The 18,002-nt window shown below is 34.4% G+C and overlaps 1 protein-coding gene across 2 annotated transcripts in view; it reads left to right on the forward strand.

The window, feature by feature from the left end:
- The window catches only part of adp (WD and tetratricopeptide repeats 1), a 159,379-nt gene that overhangs the window by 27,651 nt on the left and 113,726 nt on the right, over positions 1–18,002 (forward strand). For both annotated transcript variants that reach the window (XM_085807293.1, XM_085807292.1), the window contains exons 5-7: positions 4,704–4,815; positions 5,151–5,338; positions 5,491–5,692. In XM_085807293.1, the coding sequence (XP_085663419.1) occupies positions 4,704–4,815; positions 5,151–5,338; positions 5,491–5,692 (502 nt within the window). The remainder of the gene's footprint in view (positions 1–4,703; positions 4,816–5,150; positions 5,339–5,490; positions 5,693–18,002) is intronic.

Here is an 18,002-nt window from a genome sequence, read left to right on the forward strand (position 1 = left end):
AGTGTAAAAAGGGAAAGGAAAATAGGTTGCCATAAATTAAGAAGTTCGCCAAGTGAATTATTCTTGACGCAAATTGAAACAAATTCACCAGGATAAAGTTTTGAATTTCTCCATAAATTTCGCATCAATTTCACATTGGCGTGGGATTTCAGAAAAAGTCTGATTTTGTGTCAAAATCCCTATGTTATAACGATGCTTTATATAAATCCAATATATATTGTAAGTCGCGCTTTTGGGACATGAAAAACTCAATTTGGATTTTGTTAATCAGCCCAGTGGAACGGGAGATATAAAACTGTTCCCCCTTTTTTTTTTTTTTTTTTTTTTTTTTTTGCGCAACAGAACAACATGCAACAGAAGTTAAATTATACTGTGGGACTGAGTGTGTACAAGGTATTTAAAAGTATTTTTCAGTTTAAGAAATCAGTCCAATGATGCTGACTTTCAGATCATAATTGTTTTGGTCATTTGAGACTTTTTAGTAAAAATATAAGGTGTGATTAAAAGTATTAGAATTGGTGCCATATTCTCAGAAGGAAAGCATGCAGACTGAAACTGCTAAGCAGAGATTTACCGGAATTTCCGGAAGAAACGCTGCGGCGCTTACGTGTTTAAAACTTAAATTTTCAGCAGGTGCGGCGTTTCTACCCATGCGGCGTTTAGGTGCACTAAAAATAATATATTTCCTATGATGGTCATTGTACATAGTTTGGATGGCCTTGTCATTGTGCATAGACTGGTGCTGTTCCCACACAAAAGACCACTCAGTTGCTTTTTGCGAACGTTATTTTGTTTACATTCTTTCCCTTGAACGGACCTACATGCCTTATTCATCCTAAACGAGATCTGAGAACAATAACATTCTTCCCCCTTTCAAATCAACATTCTCATCAGTTTGAATAGTCTCTCTCCTCTGCCATTCGATGAATCTTCCAGGACCCATCCTCTCCCCATCCCTGCCTTTTCTGCAATTTTTTTCAAAGGCAGACACGACTCCACCTGCCTTGCAATAACGAACTCTGACATATTTCCCCTTCAGCATGAATGGATTTTTCTTGGCATTCTGCCAGATACTGGTGAAACTGGTGCAAAAACTGTATCTGTGTTTATGACGGGGCATGAAAGAACGTCATTTACATATGTGTTAGCTTGTGCCGCAAACGGTGACAAGCTAAAGCCGATGATCATTTTTAAACGAAGACTATTCCGAAGGGAGATTTTCCTAATGACGTAATTATTTGTGCAAACGAGAATGGCTAGATGTGCGAAACAATCATGCATGAGTGGCTACAAAAAGTTTGGCAGTGTCGTATGGGATCTTTTTTCCAACCAAAGGGGTTATTGATAATGGATTCCATGCGTGCTCATTTCTTTGAGTCGATGAAAACCAGATGTCAAAAATTGTCTACGACCGAAGCAATAATTCCTGGTGGTTTGAAAAAATCTTACAACCATTAGATTTGTCAGGTAATAAATTCTTCAAAGCTGAAGTCCAAAAGCGGTGGGAGTGTTGGATGAGTGAAGGATTGCATACGTAAACCAAAAGCGGTAAAATGCATAGAGCATCTTTTGAAGAAATTGCAAAGTGGGCAGGAAGTGCGTGGAAATCGGTAGAAACATCGTCAATAATAGCAGGGTTCAAAGAAGCTGAAATTATATCCTTAGATAAAGAGACTGTAAACCAAGAGGATGAATGTGACGATCTGGAAGACTTAGATCAGGATTTACTAAGTCTTTTTAATTCAGATAGTGAAGATAGGTTGAGTTTTTGCATCTATACGGCCCACGACGATGTCACGCACAATTTAATCTATTGCGGCGTTTACGCTGATGCGGCGTTTCTGTGTAATTTTAATTTTTTTCCCGCCATTTTTCTCGAGTGTGGCGTTTACGCTGATGCGGCCTTTCTTCCGGAAATTACGGTACCTTGTATCAAGCTGCGCTTGTGCCCTAAACATGGTGTTATTTGTTTATTTTGAGCAGATGTTTTAAGTGCTTTGACATAAGATTCACCATGAGAATAAATGTTGAACGGGGAAATTTGCATCAATTTTTGCTAAAAGCATGATGGTACTGCACAGAGACTGATGTAAAGTAACAACAAGAACAAAAAAAATCTGAAAGGTTTCAGATTTTAAATTAAGTCTAAACGGGCGTTTTTTTTTTTTTTTAACGTTTTGTGTGTTACCTTTATTTATTAAATATCACGTTCTTTGCATTTAAGCCATAAAATTCAGTTCAATAACAGTGCCGCAAAATAATTTTAAAATGAGCATCTCTTTAGAATTTCCGATATACAGTTCTGCACCCACTGGAGATAAAAAGGTTTTTTTTCCTTCGCCGTAAATTTGCTCGCTTTTAAATTGTTGAGTTTAACAAAGTATGAAATTGACAATAAAACACATTTCAAATTTGGTCTTCCACATGCCCATATTCATAGGAGAATTACGTCATTCAAAATTTGATGGCTTGGTGTACCGTTGTTTTATCACAATGTGAGAAATATGCATACATTTATGCAGATTATTCATTATTTATTTTCTTCAAATATAATGCGGGGCTCTAACATTTGGTGGCAATAGTTTGAAAAGTGAAATGGATATTTATAATGATTCAACGCAAAATCGCAAAACAAAAACAATAGTCCTTCAGGGACAAAGCCCCTTTGGGCTAAAAAAAAATTGAAGAGGCATGTATGAGCTGCACACGTGTTTATGACCGATTCTAATGTTTCTTTGATGGTCAAGAACGTGTTGAATAGCCTGGGATGCCCTTAATCTGCAAAACTTATAAAATATCAAAAATGTGTTTGCATTTATGCAAAAAACTTGTCAGATCATCATCTGTAAGACATCTGTAGAGCTCATCATTAGTTACAGTTCAATTCAAGCCATTCATACTGAACATTTGGGTATGAAATGCATATCCATGAAGTTTGCGCCAAAACTTCCAGATATTGTCCCTCCTCCTCCTCCTCCTCAAAAAAAAAAAAAAAAAAAAAAAAAAAAAAAAAAAAAAAGACTGTTCTTGGCCTCTTAATATTTTGATTGCATTAAGCTGTGTAACCTGGCTTCTAGACCAGATTGTTTGTTTGATTATGGCAATGCATGCAAGGCTATCTTGCATAAGAAGGGGTGTTTTTCTGCAGAATTTGCTAAGGAAAATTATTTCAGATTCACTTTGCATGCGGAAAACCATTGGGGAGAGTAGAATGTGAGACAACTGACTTTAGTGTTTTGATACTTCAAAAATATAACTACCTTATTTGACGGCATATAAGACGCACCCTTATTTAGACGTCCACACACAAGGAAAAAAAGTTTCAATAGCGTGGTTTCTTTTAGTTCTCACGTTTCGTAAAAGCCAAATAAACAATTATTGAATGCAATTACCTTCACGTATAAGACTGTGTCCTTAACGTATAAGACGCAGGTAACTTTTTTGAGACCAAATTTAGGAAAAAAAGTACGTCTTATATGCCGTCAAATACGGTAATAGCCTGATATGGAAAAGGGATGAAGTTGAGGTCAATTGATCAGTGTTACTATTTCTTGGAAGAGGGGACTGCTACTTATTAGTTCATATTTCATGAGCAGGATCAATTACTTTACAGTCTGCAAAATGCAGTTATATAATAAAAATACTGACAACTTTATGTAAGGGAAGAATTTAGTCCATATGTTATGCTTGGGAGCAGAAGATGGTTCGACTTTGCATGGTTTGCAATCATCAGCATTATTAAAGTATAAATAAACATTAAGGAAATGTCGCACCCTTACAATGTAGTAATGTTGCTTAGATCCAAGAGTTATATCTGCTTTTTAGTTAGCACTTAGTAAACTCTGAAGAAATATGTTACATTTTTATTATGGAGTAGTGTTTCTCATATTTGATGGCTATATCTATTGTACATTATATATCTATTGTATTACTGTGGTAAGGTTCATTTAACTGTAAAATAACAATAAAAGTGTTCTCTACATTTTTATAGCATATATGAAAGGAGGATCTGGTGTTTTGGTCGAATGGTCAGAAGACAGAACTATGAGAAAATACTGTGCTTGTATTATGTAACTTTATGTACAGTTTCAAGGAATGACACAGAACTATAGATCAGGCTTTCCCTAAAGTACTGTGTAAGTAAGGGGCAGTTGATCTGAACAGTGGTTGCATACTTGTGCCCATGGTAGGATTGCTTTAAGTGTTACCTGGGTGCATTTGGATTAATGTATACGTACCATGTTACAGCCTGTTTGCACTTGATACACATTTTGTAACTAATGATCCATTTATTTCTTCGGTTTTTCAAAAAATAAATAAATAAAACCTAGATGAAGTGAAACTACAAATACAAATCATTAGACCCTGGAGCATAACTATATATTTGATATGGTCATTAGTACTGCTTCTGATATAGTTAGCACAGTGAATGTCTTATGTGTTTAACTAAAAGTCAGTTTGGAAGCTATCATTTGTTTCAATACACAATTGTATTGAAATCACCTTTGAGATTCATGCCTTAAAAAGCTCTTTATTACATGTAATTTTTCATATTATTTCCATCATTGCATGAATATGTATATAAATTTCCTGTCTTTCATTCTACATAATTTATGCTGATTTTGTATGTATTATAAATAACTGAAGTATTGTTATGCCTGAAAAAAGTGGAAACACTTGAAATGCTTTTTAATTTTTTTTAGCCTTTTAGCAAGTGGCTCAGATGATCTGCATATAAATTTGTGGGATCCATTTATGCATAGAAAATTGCAAAGCATTCAGAGTGGACACTTGGGCAATATATTTTCAGTTAAAGTAAGTAGTTTCAAATGTTAATTTTTGCTCATTATTTCCCAGTAGAAAAAATTTGTGTTTCATAATAAGGGCAAATACTATATTATTTGGGAATTGCTTTAACCACTAAAACTTAATGCTTGATTAAAGTGTTTAACTGTTAAGTTTTTGGCAACACTGCTTTCATTAAAGAAATAATTGTTCTCTTCTGTTAGAAACATTACAGTAAACATGATAATTTATAACTCGTACATTATTTTGTAGTTCTCCATTTCAGACTAAAGTTATTTTACAGTGAGGTTCCTGTTAAAAAAGTTTTAGAAATACAGAATTTTTTTATAATTTCCTCATTACAGTTTCTTCCAAATACGAATGACCGTAATGTTGTCAGTGGTGCTGCTGATTTCAGAATCAGAGTGCATGATGTAGCCACGAAAGAAAATACAATGTCTTGCAGTTGTCATGGTGGTAGAGTAAAACGTCTAGCTGTGGCTCCCAACGTACCTTTTATGTTTTGGAGTGCTGCTGAGGATGGCATTGTCATGTAATTATATAGCTCTATGTTATATTGTTAAAAATTTTCATTTTCTTAAAATGCTGAGTTACTTTACTTTCATCTTTCATAGGTTTTTCATTTTGCTATGTTTTGTCTAAATTTTATGCCATGCTGTTTATACAGTTTCACTTTCCTTGCAGGCAGTATGACCTGAGGGTTCCTCATCAGTGCTCCAATGTATGTAATAATGTGCTTATTAATTTGGTATGTCATCTTGGAAGAAATGCTGAAGCTAAATGTATTGCCATTAATCCTTTGAAACCTGAGTTACTTGCTGTTGGTGCTAATGATCCATATGTTAGGTTATATGATCGCAGAATGATTAAGCCTACTGTTGCAAAAGTATGTTTCTTTTCATTTTTTAATATACATGGAATTTAAATGTAATTTAGATTTAGGGAGAGTGTTGATGCTGGTGAAGCTAGTTAAAAATGATATACACTGCTAGCCACCGTAAATGCAACACCATGAAGGAAGCATGCAAATAACATGAAATTTACAATATGCATTAGCGGAGGTGAGATATGCAAATGATTAGAAATTCAGCGCAGACGCACACCATGCGCGCCTGTGGCACCACTTCAAAGCGCTATTTAAGGCTTGGAGTTTTCGACGATTTCAAGTTCGGCAATTGTGATTTTCTTGTGTTTTTTTTTTTTCTCAAAAAAATGATCGATTATGTTTCGTAGTAAACAGCAATCATCGTTTGATCAAGTATCCGAGTTCGAAAGAGAAAGGATAGTGGCCTACCGATAATGTGGATTTTAGGCAAATTGGTAGTCATGTTGGACGAAACCAAACAACTGTAATGCGGATATGTGACCGTTGAATGCAGGAGGATATGATGGACCGACCTTGTTTGATCGCATCCACGTCAGTGCGCCACTTTGCGTGATGACAGCAATATTGTGTGCATGGCAGTGACGGATTGTTCAGTTACATCACGAACCATAGCACAGCACATTCAGTCTGTAATGTATCATCCAGTGTCTGCGTGTACCATTCGACACCGTTTAAAGCAGATTTGTCTGTCCGCAAGATGTCCATTGCTTCTTCTGTCCTTGACGCAGAACCACAGACGTCTCCGCCGCCAATGGTGCAAAGAAAGAAGGATGTGGACGGCAGAATGGAATGAAATTGTCTTTACTGATGAGTCACGCTTCTGTCTGCAGCATCACGACGGTCAGATTCGAGTCTGGAGACACCGCAGAGAGAGGATGCTGAACAGCTGCGTTACACACCACCACACTGGTCCTGCACCAGGTATTATGGTATGGGGCGGTATTGGATATCACTCTCGCACTCCTTTAGTATGCATTGTCGGTACTTTAAACAGCCAGCGCTACATCTCCGAGGTGTTGGAGCCAGTTGTCCTTCCTTACCTTCAGGGCTTGCCCACAGCCATATTTCAACAGGATAATGCATGACCACATGTGGCACGCATTGTCCAAGGGTTCTTCGTCAATCACCAGATTGATTTGCTTCCCTGGGTACTATGCCGTTTTGAGGGACGTAAAAAAATTTCAGCGAAAATGTATGCGCAAAAGCGCCAAATCTAGCAAATGCGCCCATTTAACAGCTCGCCAAATCTAGCATACGCGTTGATTTCAGATTGCATAAGTTTTATATAGTTCTATATTTCTTAATTCCATTGAAATACTAGTTTAATTTTTAAATCCTTTTTTGATTTTAAATTCTTTTTTGATATCCTAATGGATTTAACAATTTGGGAATTGCCCATGATGAAAAGTCGGCAATAGAATTTTGGGTAAAGTGCAGAATCACCCACTGCTTGACACGTTTTTAAGAATTGCACATACTCGGTATCCATGGACACATTGATCTATTTTCATTTAAAGGAAATCCTAGAATTACACAAAAATGGCACTGCGCACACCCTTTTATCTATGTACACATTGACCTATTTTCACTTAAAAAGTAAAAGAAAATTGACAAAAATCCAATTGTTTACCCTTGTAAAAAGCAGCAAACAAAGTGAGTGATTCTGCACTTTACCGAGAATATTTTCAAAGGAAGGGCATCATTCATTATAGAAAATTACGTTTGAACAACCAACTAGATGAAATTATGCTTTAGCGATAAGCTGGTAGTGAAATAGCGATGCAGGCATCCATTCAGTTATGTTTAGCAATTTTTATATAAATTATAATAACGATCTGAAATAGTTATTTACTCTTATGCGTCCATTCAGTCATGTTTAGCCTTTTTCATATAAATTATAATAATAAAAAAGTATTATATGAAATTAACCTTTCATCTAAATTAAACATCAATCTTAGATAGTTATTTACTATTATACTTCCTTTCTTGCTGCAGTTATTAAGGTTGCCGCAATTATTTTTGGCAGCATTGTCATCAACAATAGTTTGGCGATTTTTTATAACCCTCGAAGCCGAATAGTACCCTGATCGGCTCACTCTCTGGATCTTTCGCTGATAGAAAACATGTGGTCCATGGTTGCTGAACGATTGACCCAGATTGCATCCCAAGCTGCCACACCAGATCAACTTTGGCAACGCGTGAAAGCTGCTTGGTCTGCTGTATACCAAGAACACATCCAAAGTCTTTTTGAATCAAGGTCGAGGCATGTGGCAGCGGTGATCTCCAACAATGGCGGCTACTCTGTCTACTGGTTCTGGAAGGAACCACACTTCACAGAAATCTATAAATTTAATCATATGATACTTGGTCAACATGTTATCTACTAAATAAATTTTGTTGTGATAGCTCTTGTCTTTCTTGGTGTTGCAATTTGGGTGACCAGAAGTGTAGATATGTTTGGGAAGTATAAAAAAAATTCATGTTCATTAATGTTTTCTGCTTGGATTTTAAATGAGATTATTGAATAACTTCATATTTTGTGGTACTTTCTCATTAGCATAAAACAGAAAATTATGACAAAAAAACTTGTAATAACGAGCATGAAATTTTACCTAATATTTTTTGCCAGTTTCACACCTGCAAGTTTTGTAATCAAAGGAAGTAACCCTATGAAATTAGGTATAAACAAAAGTACAGTACCATTCATGAAAAAAAAAAAAGTATTTACCGTCATGCACATTATTTTCATAAAGCAGTTTTGAAGAAAACAGTAGAATGATTGCTGTTAATTAACTTACTGCAACAAACTGACTTTAATGTACCATTAGTAGGGAGTTATAATTTGCAACTGAATTTTACTCGTGAATTTTTTTCCGCTTTCAACACTATCTTATATATTTTTGTTTTAAATCCTCAGACCTTTATTTGCTTTTGGCTTTTCTGCCATTAAGCCAAATGAAGTCGTGAACCAAGCAAATAGTTAACATCTTTCGTAGAATTCCTGTTTGCAAGGTCATTAACAGGGTTCGTAGCGGTCCTTATAAGTACTTATACAGTAGAAGTCCAGAAATCCGCAGAGCTTTGGACCAGAGGTTGCGCTGATTTTGCGGATTTCAGGACAGAAAAGATAAATTATAATATTCAGACTAAAAGTGCAAAATAAATAAGGTGTATTAGATACATTTAGTTAAATTATTATATGCATTATTGCAATAACTTATTATATGCGTTAAATTATTATTACATATATAAATTGATTCTATTTATTAATTGTATTATATGTGCATAGCATCGAGTTTGCCGATTTCGCCTCACGCAAAGATTTCCGGTTTGAGATTCCGGTGATAGAATCACTGTTGTTGTAAAATTTCACCAGCTTTTCTTTATTTTTCCGTATATCATACGCAGTCATGTCGCAATTCCATACGATTCTGCTATTAACCGAGGAGTAGCACCTGCTTCCATCTTTTGCAGAATTTGCACTTTTTGTATTACCGTCAATGCAACGTGTTTACATTTTTCAACGTTGCAAGCAGTAAAATCATGAGTATGTTTCTTATCTGTAATTGTATTAAAAAGGGCTGAAATTTAAAATATTCTTAATTTATCCACAAAATATCCGGATAAAAAAAGAAGGCAGCACCAAATAATCTCGTGAAATAACAAAACTCAGAAAATACAACAATGCGAATAGTGAACTTGAAAAGAAGAGTTGAGTGAATTGTCTGCTTTTTGGCCTCGATGCAGATTAGAGGGCAAAAAAACTTTTATCATGATGTCAATAATTTGGTATTTCCGTTATGACTCATTATTATTCGGTAATTACGACGTCATTATTCAGTAAGTATTTTTTCTTAGATATTTCGTAGTCAATGTTGTAGTTTCTGGAACCTATAAACTGAATGTGTATATTTTGGGAAGCAATGTGGATTTCAGGAGTTGGCAGATTTCAGGTCGGTGGATTTTCGTTATTTGACTGTATTTGAAAATAAAATATAAAGGCCCTTATAGGTGCTTACGTTTTCTTTAAAGCCCTAATTTTTTGTTTTGTTTTTAGTGTTTTTTTTTTTTTTGCTTTTAGTGCCTTTTTTTAATGAACGTGCAATTTTTCCCCATCCCAAAGCCAAAATTAAATGAACAACTTTTCTTCCTTATATGGAATGTCAGATGGTGAATCATACTCCCGGAAATAGCTTTTGCCCCTTTCTCTGCATTAACGTAACCTTTGGTGCTCACAGAGAGTACAGACAGGTGCACGTTGTTCTACAGGGTGTTCGGGATAAATTTGACAGTTTCGTAAGGAAAAAGAAAATCCGCTTGTATGAGTAGTAGCGAAGGTCTTCATTGAGTCCAAGCTTCATAGTAGAGGCTGCAACATTCATTTCACATGACAAAGCCCAAATTCCAGTGCGAGGGTTCTTCAACACCTGTTCCTGCAGATTTGTGAGGAATTCTGCTGTACGAACGCAATCAGATCGTCTGCTAGGGATCTTTCTTTTTGCTACAGCCTTGTAGTCACCATTGCAAGTCTCTAGTTCATGCCTGATTGTTTTTACTGTGTTCAGGGAGCATTGGTCAGCAGTCATAATATCCTTATTTTGATGGCCGGCACGAATCATCATGATGCAAGTTATTCTCTTCCATGATTTAGGTGGGTTCCAGTCATCCATCCTTTCTGACATCTTGTATATGAATGAAGAAGGGTCCAAACTTTTAAATTACGAGTAGTGTTTGTCAGTACCTCCAACCTACGGAAAAATATATACAATTATAAATATGTCAAATTTATCCTGAACACCCTGTATTGGTCAAAGAATTGCGAAAGCAGTAGAAAATTCTGGTGCATTCGGTATTCTTTTCCTCCCACCCAAATATTACACACGTTTGAATTTCTATCTAGATTTTAATAATTTGCGTTGTCATTCCGCATGGTTAGTTCATATTTGCGTTTATTATGATCTTTATGCTTATATTATGAGCATATGTATGAATATTTATAAAAATATAGTTGCAGTAACTGCTATAGATAACTTCCAAAAATGGGTGTGTTTTAACACAGATTCGCTTTCTAAGGAATAATATTCGGAATAGCTTAAATAAAGGGAAAGTAATCGAATAGTCAAAATAATTTCATTTTTTTTGCCAGTATATTATGCATTACGGATGTTGGGAGGTTATCCCCTTTCTCCGCAAAATCTCGAATATTGAAACCATTACAGTTCGCTGCAAAACAAGCAACAGACTTTTTTTGGTTACTTTCCAATCTGGATTGAATAGGACTAAAAGTTCTGCGGTCTACCAACCCAAGCGAAGAATGATTCTATTCCTGAAATTTAATGCAGTCTGTTCAAAATTAGAATGAAAAACACTCCAGTTTGGTAAGTCTCTTTCTTTTCCTTTATTTAGCTCATTATTCTCCGAATACTGGCAGCTGTGTATTCCGATTGCATAATATCACATACTTAAGAATTACGCCGCACATATTGTGCAATAACATTTGCGATATTTTGCAGACATAATTAATTTTGATGTTCAGTTCGAGATTTGTTTATGAATACTTAAAAACGTTTTACTGTGATTTGCTAAGCAGAATATTTTTCATTTCCTTTGGTTTATTTTTATATGATGCACATATTGAAATATCAAAAGCATTTATTTAGGCGGAAAATCTAAAAAACGGGTACAATCTACCCCCCTCCCCCCACTCCTCTTTGTCCAGTTACACTTGACTATCCGAATATTCGGCAATTTCCGAGTATGTGGGTTTGTTAAGCTTTTACTGTTAAAGGATGACTGCATGAAGCAATTTCCCATCTTCTGATTTAAAAAATGTTCCTCTTTTTTACTTAAATTTCTTTGCTTGCAATATCTGTTAAGGGAAAACTGTTATACAATGAAAATTTAGAAAATGTTCAGAATTTTGATTTAAGTTAAATTATTTAAATATTAATATGAACGGGAAAATAAATTGTATTTATTATTGGGTGCCTAGTGAATTCAATAAATATGCTTTATTTATTTTCTCTATTTTGAACTGAAGTTTCATCATTAAATCTTTTAATATAGTTCTGCGTATTTTTTTTCCCTCTCATTGTAAACTAGTTCTGTAAATTGAACTGTTATTTGAAATTTTTTAAAAAAAAGTAATTGTTTTCCATGGTTGAGGTAATGCTAATTCTCTCTTAATAAATACTGCATTTCTCATATTTTAAATTACAAGTCTAATTTTTCTTTTAAGGTTATGCAGCTGCGTATAATGTAATTAGACAAGTGCTTATTTTTTTTTCTTAAAATGTGCTTGAAAAGTGCTTATAGGTGCTTATTTTTTTAACTAAAATGTGGCTGCGAACCCTGATTAAGCTTAGAACAATGGTAGATGAAATTACTAGTGTGTCAGTCAGTCCACATAAACTGCATCAAATCAGTTTACCAGACCCATGTGATGAAGATGCTGTTGCAAGTAGTCATGACCAATTCGGAAACAAAAATTTGTTACGCCCATGGCTGTAGAATGGTTATGAGAAACCAGAGTTTTCAAAAAAGAACTCTAGGAATTCTCATCCAGGCCTTCAAAGTATTTCATTAATGTAGGGTTTAATAAGTGTTTTAACAGTAAAACAATCAATAACACAATATGGTTGAGGTAAGTACAGGATTTGGGCATTTCTCACTCCGCGTGACCAGGTGGGCAGACTGTGAGATACCTAACCCCTCAGAACCAGGCACAGAGGTTCAACCTCTGCCCTCACACCTTGGAGAGAATGGCACATTGCTTTTGCAACATTGATCATTGACTATGATTTGCTCTTGGCTAAGTCATCTGCCAGGTAATTTCTATTGATGGTCACAATAATGCATTGTCTGCTTTCCGAAAGAGAGTCAAGAACAATCTGGTGGTTGTAAAGTGATTTTTTTTACTGCTGAGTGACAGGGAAGAAAATTGCTTATTGGTTAGGTAGCCCTAGGAGTCTAAAAATAACATTTCGTTCCATTTTCTTTCAAGTTTCCTCAGGAACCAAAGAAACTGCTGCTACTTCTATCAAATTGTTGCAGAACTTAAAAACTTTCCCAAGGTTAAAATGAATACTGTAGTTCGAGCAGTTTTAATGGAAGCCACGCCAGAACCATCCATGTAAACATGCAGCCAGTTTCCAGAAGGATATCTGATCAATTGTAGTACAAGTAGCTATCTTAAGCTGTATATCATGGAGAGTTTCTTGCTCATGGGAAGAATTAGGTCCCTGATATGTCTTTGGTTGATTTAAACAGAATTCTTTTAAGTACATGCATGCCAAATTTGATGATTAATTCTTTTGCCAAGTCCAAGAATTTTTATTTGATCTTATAATCTGTGTAGTTACATATATTGGTCAAAAAATCACATCTCTATGTTTTTCAAATTGTTTCAAAGCAAATGTTTGCTCCAGTCGATCAGTTGTTACAGACAGTCTACAGTAGCATAACTTAATTGGACATGGAGTGAACACTGCCTTTGATAATTCTAAAGCATTGTTCTGAATTATTTCCAACTTCTGGGTAGTCTCATATAGTGGTGGAGGTAACCACTCGCTTGGTTTATATTCAGTTGTGGGTTTGATGTAAGGTCTTCAAGGTGGTGCAAAGCAAGTAAGTCCCATGAAGCAACCTTCTTTGCCCCTGGTAATCTCTTTAGTAATTAATTTTTGAAAGTTTTATAAGAAAGGTAACAACATAGGCATTGCAGCAAGTTCTTGAAAAATTTATTGCATGTATAATAGCATGTAGTTTTATAAATTTTTAGCAGTGATAAAAACATATTTAACTGAAACAAATATAAAATTTTTTGCATCACATTAAAAAATGGCTTTTCAACCAAGTTTTTGTGGAATTGTAGTATTTTGCAAGAAACTAATAGATAGTTTGAGAGAAGTAGTGATGAATAGACATTAATAACATTTAAATGTATAAAAAAAGGAAAAGTAACAATTTTGTGTTTGATGTAGATTTAGTCAGGACTCTATTGATTTCGACGATAAACAGGTAAAAGTCCCTCATCTTCAGGAGCAAAGAAATCTGCAGTGAAGGGAAAGGCCTTAAGGCCCGTCTACACGAAGTGATTTTCTCAGGCGACTTTCTCATAGAGGAACAATTTTAAGGATCTGCGCATGTGCCATAAATCGGTCATGTTCTCTGCTGCGATTTCAGAACTGGTCTTCACTGCTCACTAGCGTACGATAAAATCAGAGTCTCTAGGCAATAAGATTGCTTTGAGTGATCACGTGCTTTTCTCCTCATTTGGACTAATAAACATGGCTGCATTTCATTGGAGCGAAACTCAACTGATAGATTTTTATAGAGAAAATGTTGTGTTGTGGGATACGAGTAATGTAAATTTCATTGGAGCGAAACTCAACTGATAGATTTTTATAGAGAAAATGTTGTGTTGTGGGATACGAGTAACGTAAATTTTAAAAATAAAAAATTAAGGGATTCTCTTATTTTGGTAAGCTTTGTCTTCCCCATTACTTTATATATTCAAATATTTTCTTCGGGGTAAAAATTATTTTAACTTCCCCAAGAAAAGTTCCAAATCTATTAATGATGCCATGTCATGGGTACTAGATGAAAATATTCAGAAACTACTTGAAACTGTGGTCGCACTTATTGAAAAAATTCCGAAAGCAAAATCTCCAGTCGAGAATAAAGCAGCACTGAGACTCAATTGACATCGCCAAAAATGGGAGTTCAGGTGACGAAGTAGATAGCTTTTCCGAGACCTCCTACACGAGCGATCATAGCCCAGTGGTAAAGAGCAGACTACGTTTTCTCTGTACATTGAGATCGTGGGTTCGATCCTCTTCTTTAATTTTAGACTTTCTGCACCTGGAAGAACTTTTTAATTTAGTTTCTCCATGACTTAAAAGTCATGTTTTATTTTTCGCCTATGGGTGGGGGTGTTTATTGAATTTTAATGTCTTTCTTTTTATTTTTCGAATGGCCGTTGGCACGTGTTTTAGATCTACTGGTCAAAAGAAAGTCACAAGTCACAAACCTAGTTTTGTGTTAATTGAGTTTTGCAAAAGCAAATTGCAGCCCAATTTAATACAATATTGCTAAATTTTATTCGCTGATTAACTGATAGAGTCATATGATCATAGTTTTCATACTGTATTAGTTATTTAATTATGCTGATGTTAGTTTTTTAATGTTCAGTAAATATACTACTTAAGACTTTGCACCTTTATGATATTTCTTATTTAAAATTTTTGCACTGAAATTACACTGTTGCTTAGTAATGTAATAATCTTTATTCTTTATTACTACTTTTTACTCATACTGGTGTGATATTCATGACATTATTGTCTATTTGTTCATTAATAAAGGTTTTGATTTAAAGCACAGTAGTTACTTATTTTTTCTGAAACACGGTTATTTTATTATTTTAAGATCTAAATGCACAAATAGGAGTGCCAGAAAGTGAAATTTAAAAATAAATAAATAAAATAAAAAAAGGAGTAATCTGTGTACTCAGTACACAAAGGAAAAGCATATATTTTTTAAATTTTCCTGCAAACGAAATTTAGCAAAAAAATCAAAATCATGTGGCACCATCCGTAAATACTTTCCGAATTGTAGCGTGTCTTCAATACGCAACTCTCGGAGCAGGGTATTAGGAAAGCACTATGAATTTCTCATCGTTTGGCCCAGTTTCTGGTCCAAATGCATTTTTTCCCCTTCTGTAGCAATAGCTAATTTCAAAAGTTGTAGTTGTATCCATAGTAGCAATTTAAAATAGTCATCCATTATTTTGACTATTTGACAACACCGTAAGCTTTGTTTACAAATCGTAAACAGTGTGATGCTGTAGAGGGCGGGAACATCCTTTCATAGTGATTGGCTGAGTGAATTCCTGTCCTAATGAGAAAATCATTCCGTGTGGACAGGCAAGCTATCTCAGATATTGTCGGCCTAATCGCTACGTGTAGACGGGCCTTTAGTTGTATTTATACGAAAAGGGAAGAGAGTGAAATAAAAGGTAGTGCCATCTATTGGCAGAAATAGCAATGAAAATTGAAAAATTAAAGTTAATAGAATTTAAAAAGTGTTAGGAAGGACTGAATTGGAATTAGTCATTACCTAAACAAGGTAAATCTTTATGAATGTGGAAAGTTTCAAGGAAATCCAATTTACCAATGGAAAAAGCTTTTTGGGTAATTTTTACAGATCCAAAATCTAAATTGTAATCAGTTTTCCAACTATTATTATCTATTGATGACTTGTTAATTTTGCATTTTTTGAATATAAAATATGTGTTCTTTGATGCAAAACTTAAATACACTTTTTGTTTGGCTGATATATCTCAAACCACGTTGACAAGATATGTTATAAATTCACCAAGAATTTAGAATAGGTCCTCGAGAAGTTAGAAGTGGAATCTTTAATAATACAATAGATTTTATTGATAGGTCGGAAAATTACTTGAAAATTAAACTTCTGGGGCATCCATGCAATTTTGTAACTGACGGGAGGATGAAATGGAAGCACAACAAGGTTTTTAATGTTATTTCTAATAGCAGAATATGTTCTTTGATGGCAAGGATGAACTTAGTGAAGGTTTTATTGGTGACCATGGGAGAAACTCCTCTGTCAATGAAACCTGATTGTTTTCACTTAGGGTGCATGGCCATGCCTATCTTTTCCTGAATGCAGTTTTATTAGTCTTCCTAGCAAAATATTTGCTGTTGTCATTCCCACCAATAAAAGTGGAATTGACAATACAGGTAAAATAGTAAGTTAATGGGTTTAATTAACACAAAACTTAACAAGCTAACAAAGGTCTTCCATTCTGTCTTATAAAAACAAAGTATCAAATTCTAATTTGATGTTTTATTTTTTACAAAAATAGAAAACGTAAATAATGTTACATGAACAACAGCAAAATTAAAAAAATTTAAAATTAAAGAAATAAAGAAAGTTAAAAATGTCACAGAAATTGAAGAAAATAACGTAGTGCAATTTACGCCTGGAACTACAACTCATTAGTTTCTTCTTTCATCTCAGTTATCTTTTAGAACATTTTAGGACAAGCAATGATTTTTCAAAAATCTTTTTACATAAAATTTATGATTGGAGTCTTTTAAAGGTTTCCAATTTAAAGGAATTGTCTTTAAATTTGAAATGTGCAGTCAAAATATTTTTCTTGTGGAAACATTGTTCATTAACTTGAAAGCTTATCAACTTTAACACTACTAACAGAAACTGTATCCGAATTAACGTTAGCTTTCTTTGCACAATTTAGAATTTCATATGTAGTTTTCTTGTTCATGCCAATTCAGTGACATTTTAAAAGTTATTTGTTTCATCATTTAAAATAAAATTTAATGTTTTATCAAGGTATGATTATGACATGCAAGACATGTTTTTCGTGGAATAAATAGTAAGCAAATGAAAAGATGAGGAGATTGGGAAATAGAAAGAAATTTAACAAAGGGCTCGCATGAGCCCTCACCGTTGACTGTTCCATTTATATGAACAAACGTAAACCTACAGTTCCACAGTGACTAATTCTTCATAATCCTGACATGCCTTGAATAAAATATTCTTCAACATATCATTTAGAAATCTAATGAGCCTTTTCTACTGTGCCAATGTAGGAGAGTTGAATTTCCATTTAGTTTTTGTATAATGGTGCAGCTTTTTTTCTTTACATTTTTGTAATCAATATTCTGTAAAAGATTATTAGTTCCTATGAAGTTAGCACTGTTCCTATGAAGTTAGCACTGAATATTATAACACTCAATTTTCCTCTGTGTACTATGACTTTTTTCAGAATTTCCTATCTACAGAAATCGAAATATTTCTGTAGATAGGAAAGTAAGTTGTAGTGTGTATTGCCCAATAAATGACACATATAGAAATCACTGTCCATACCTTCTTTTCGGCTCAAACTATAATAATCCAGTTAAATTGACATGTACTGGGTTTACATCAAAACTGATTAATTAAAACATCAGCATCAGCCAGAGTTTTTTTATTAGGTGTTGAATGTAACATTTGAGAATTCAGAATTATTCTCTCAGAATTGCCATTTAAGCCAAGCCATGCATGCATACGAGAATTTTCTTTGAGTTTTTCTTTGACAATTTAGTAATGACAAAAAGAGTTATTGGAAATCTAAAATTTCCACTAAACCTTATGTTCTTGGTCATGGTCTTGTTACAAGGCAGTGGTGCAGAACATCCCATCAAATGTGCGAGTAGGTTACTGACAGGAACCGAAAGAAATTATGAATGAAAGAGAAACCTTAGCTTTCTGTGTGCTTTAGAAAGTC

Source organism: Stegodyphus dumicola, chromosome X1 (genome assembly GCF_044657685.1).
Source record: "Stegodyphus dumicola isolate Sdum_Otavi_A_Nest chromosome X1, ASM4465768v1".
NCBI lineage: Eukaryota > Metazoa > Arthropoda > Arachnida > Araneae > Eresidae > Stegodyphus > Stegodyphus dumicola.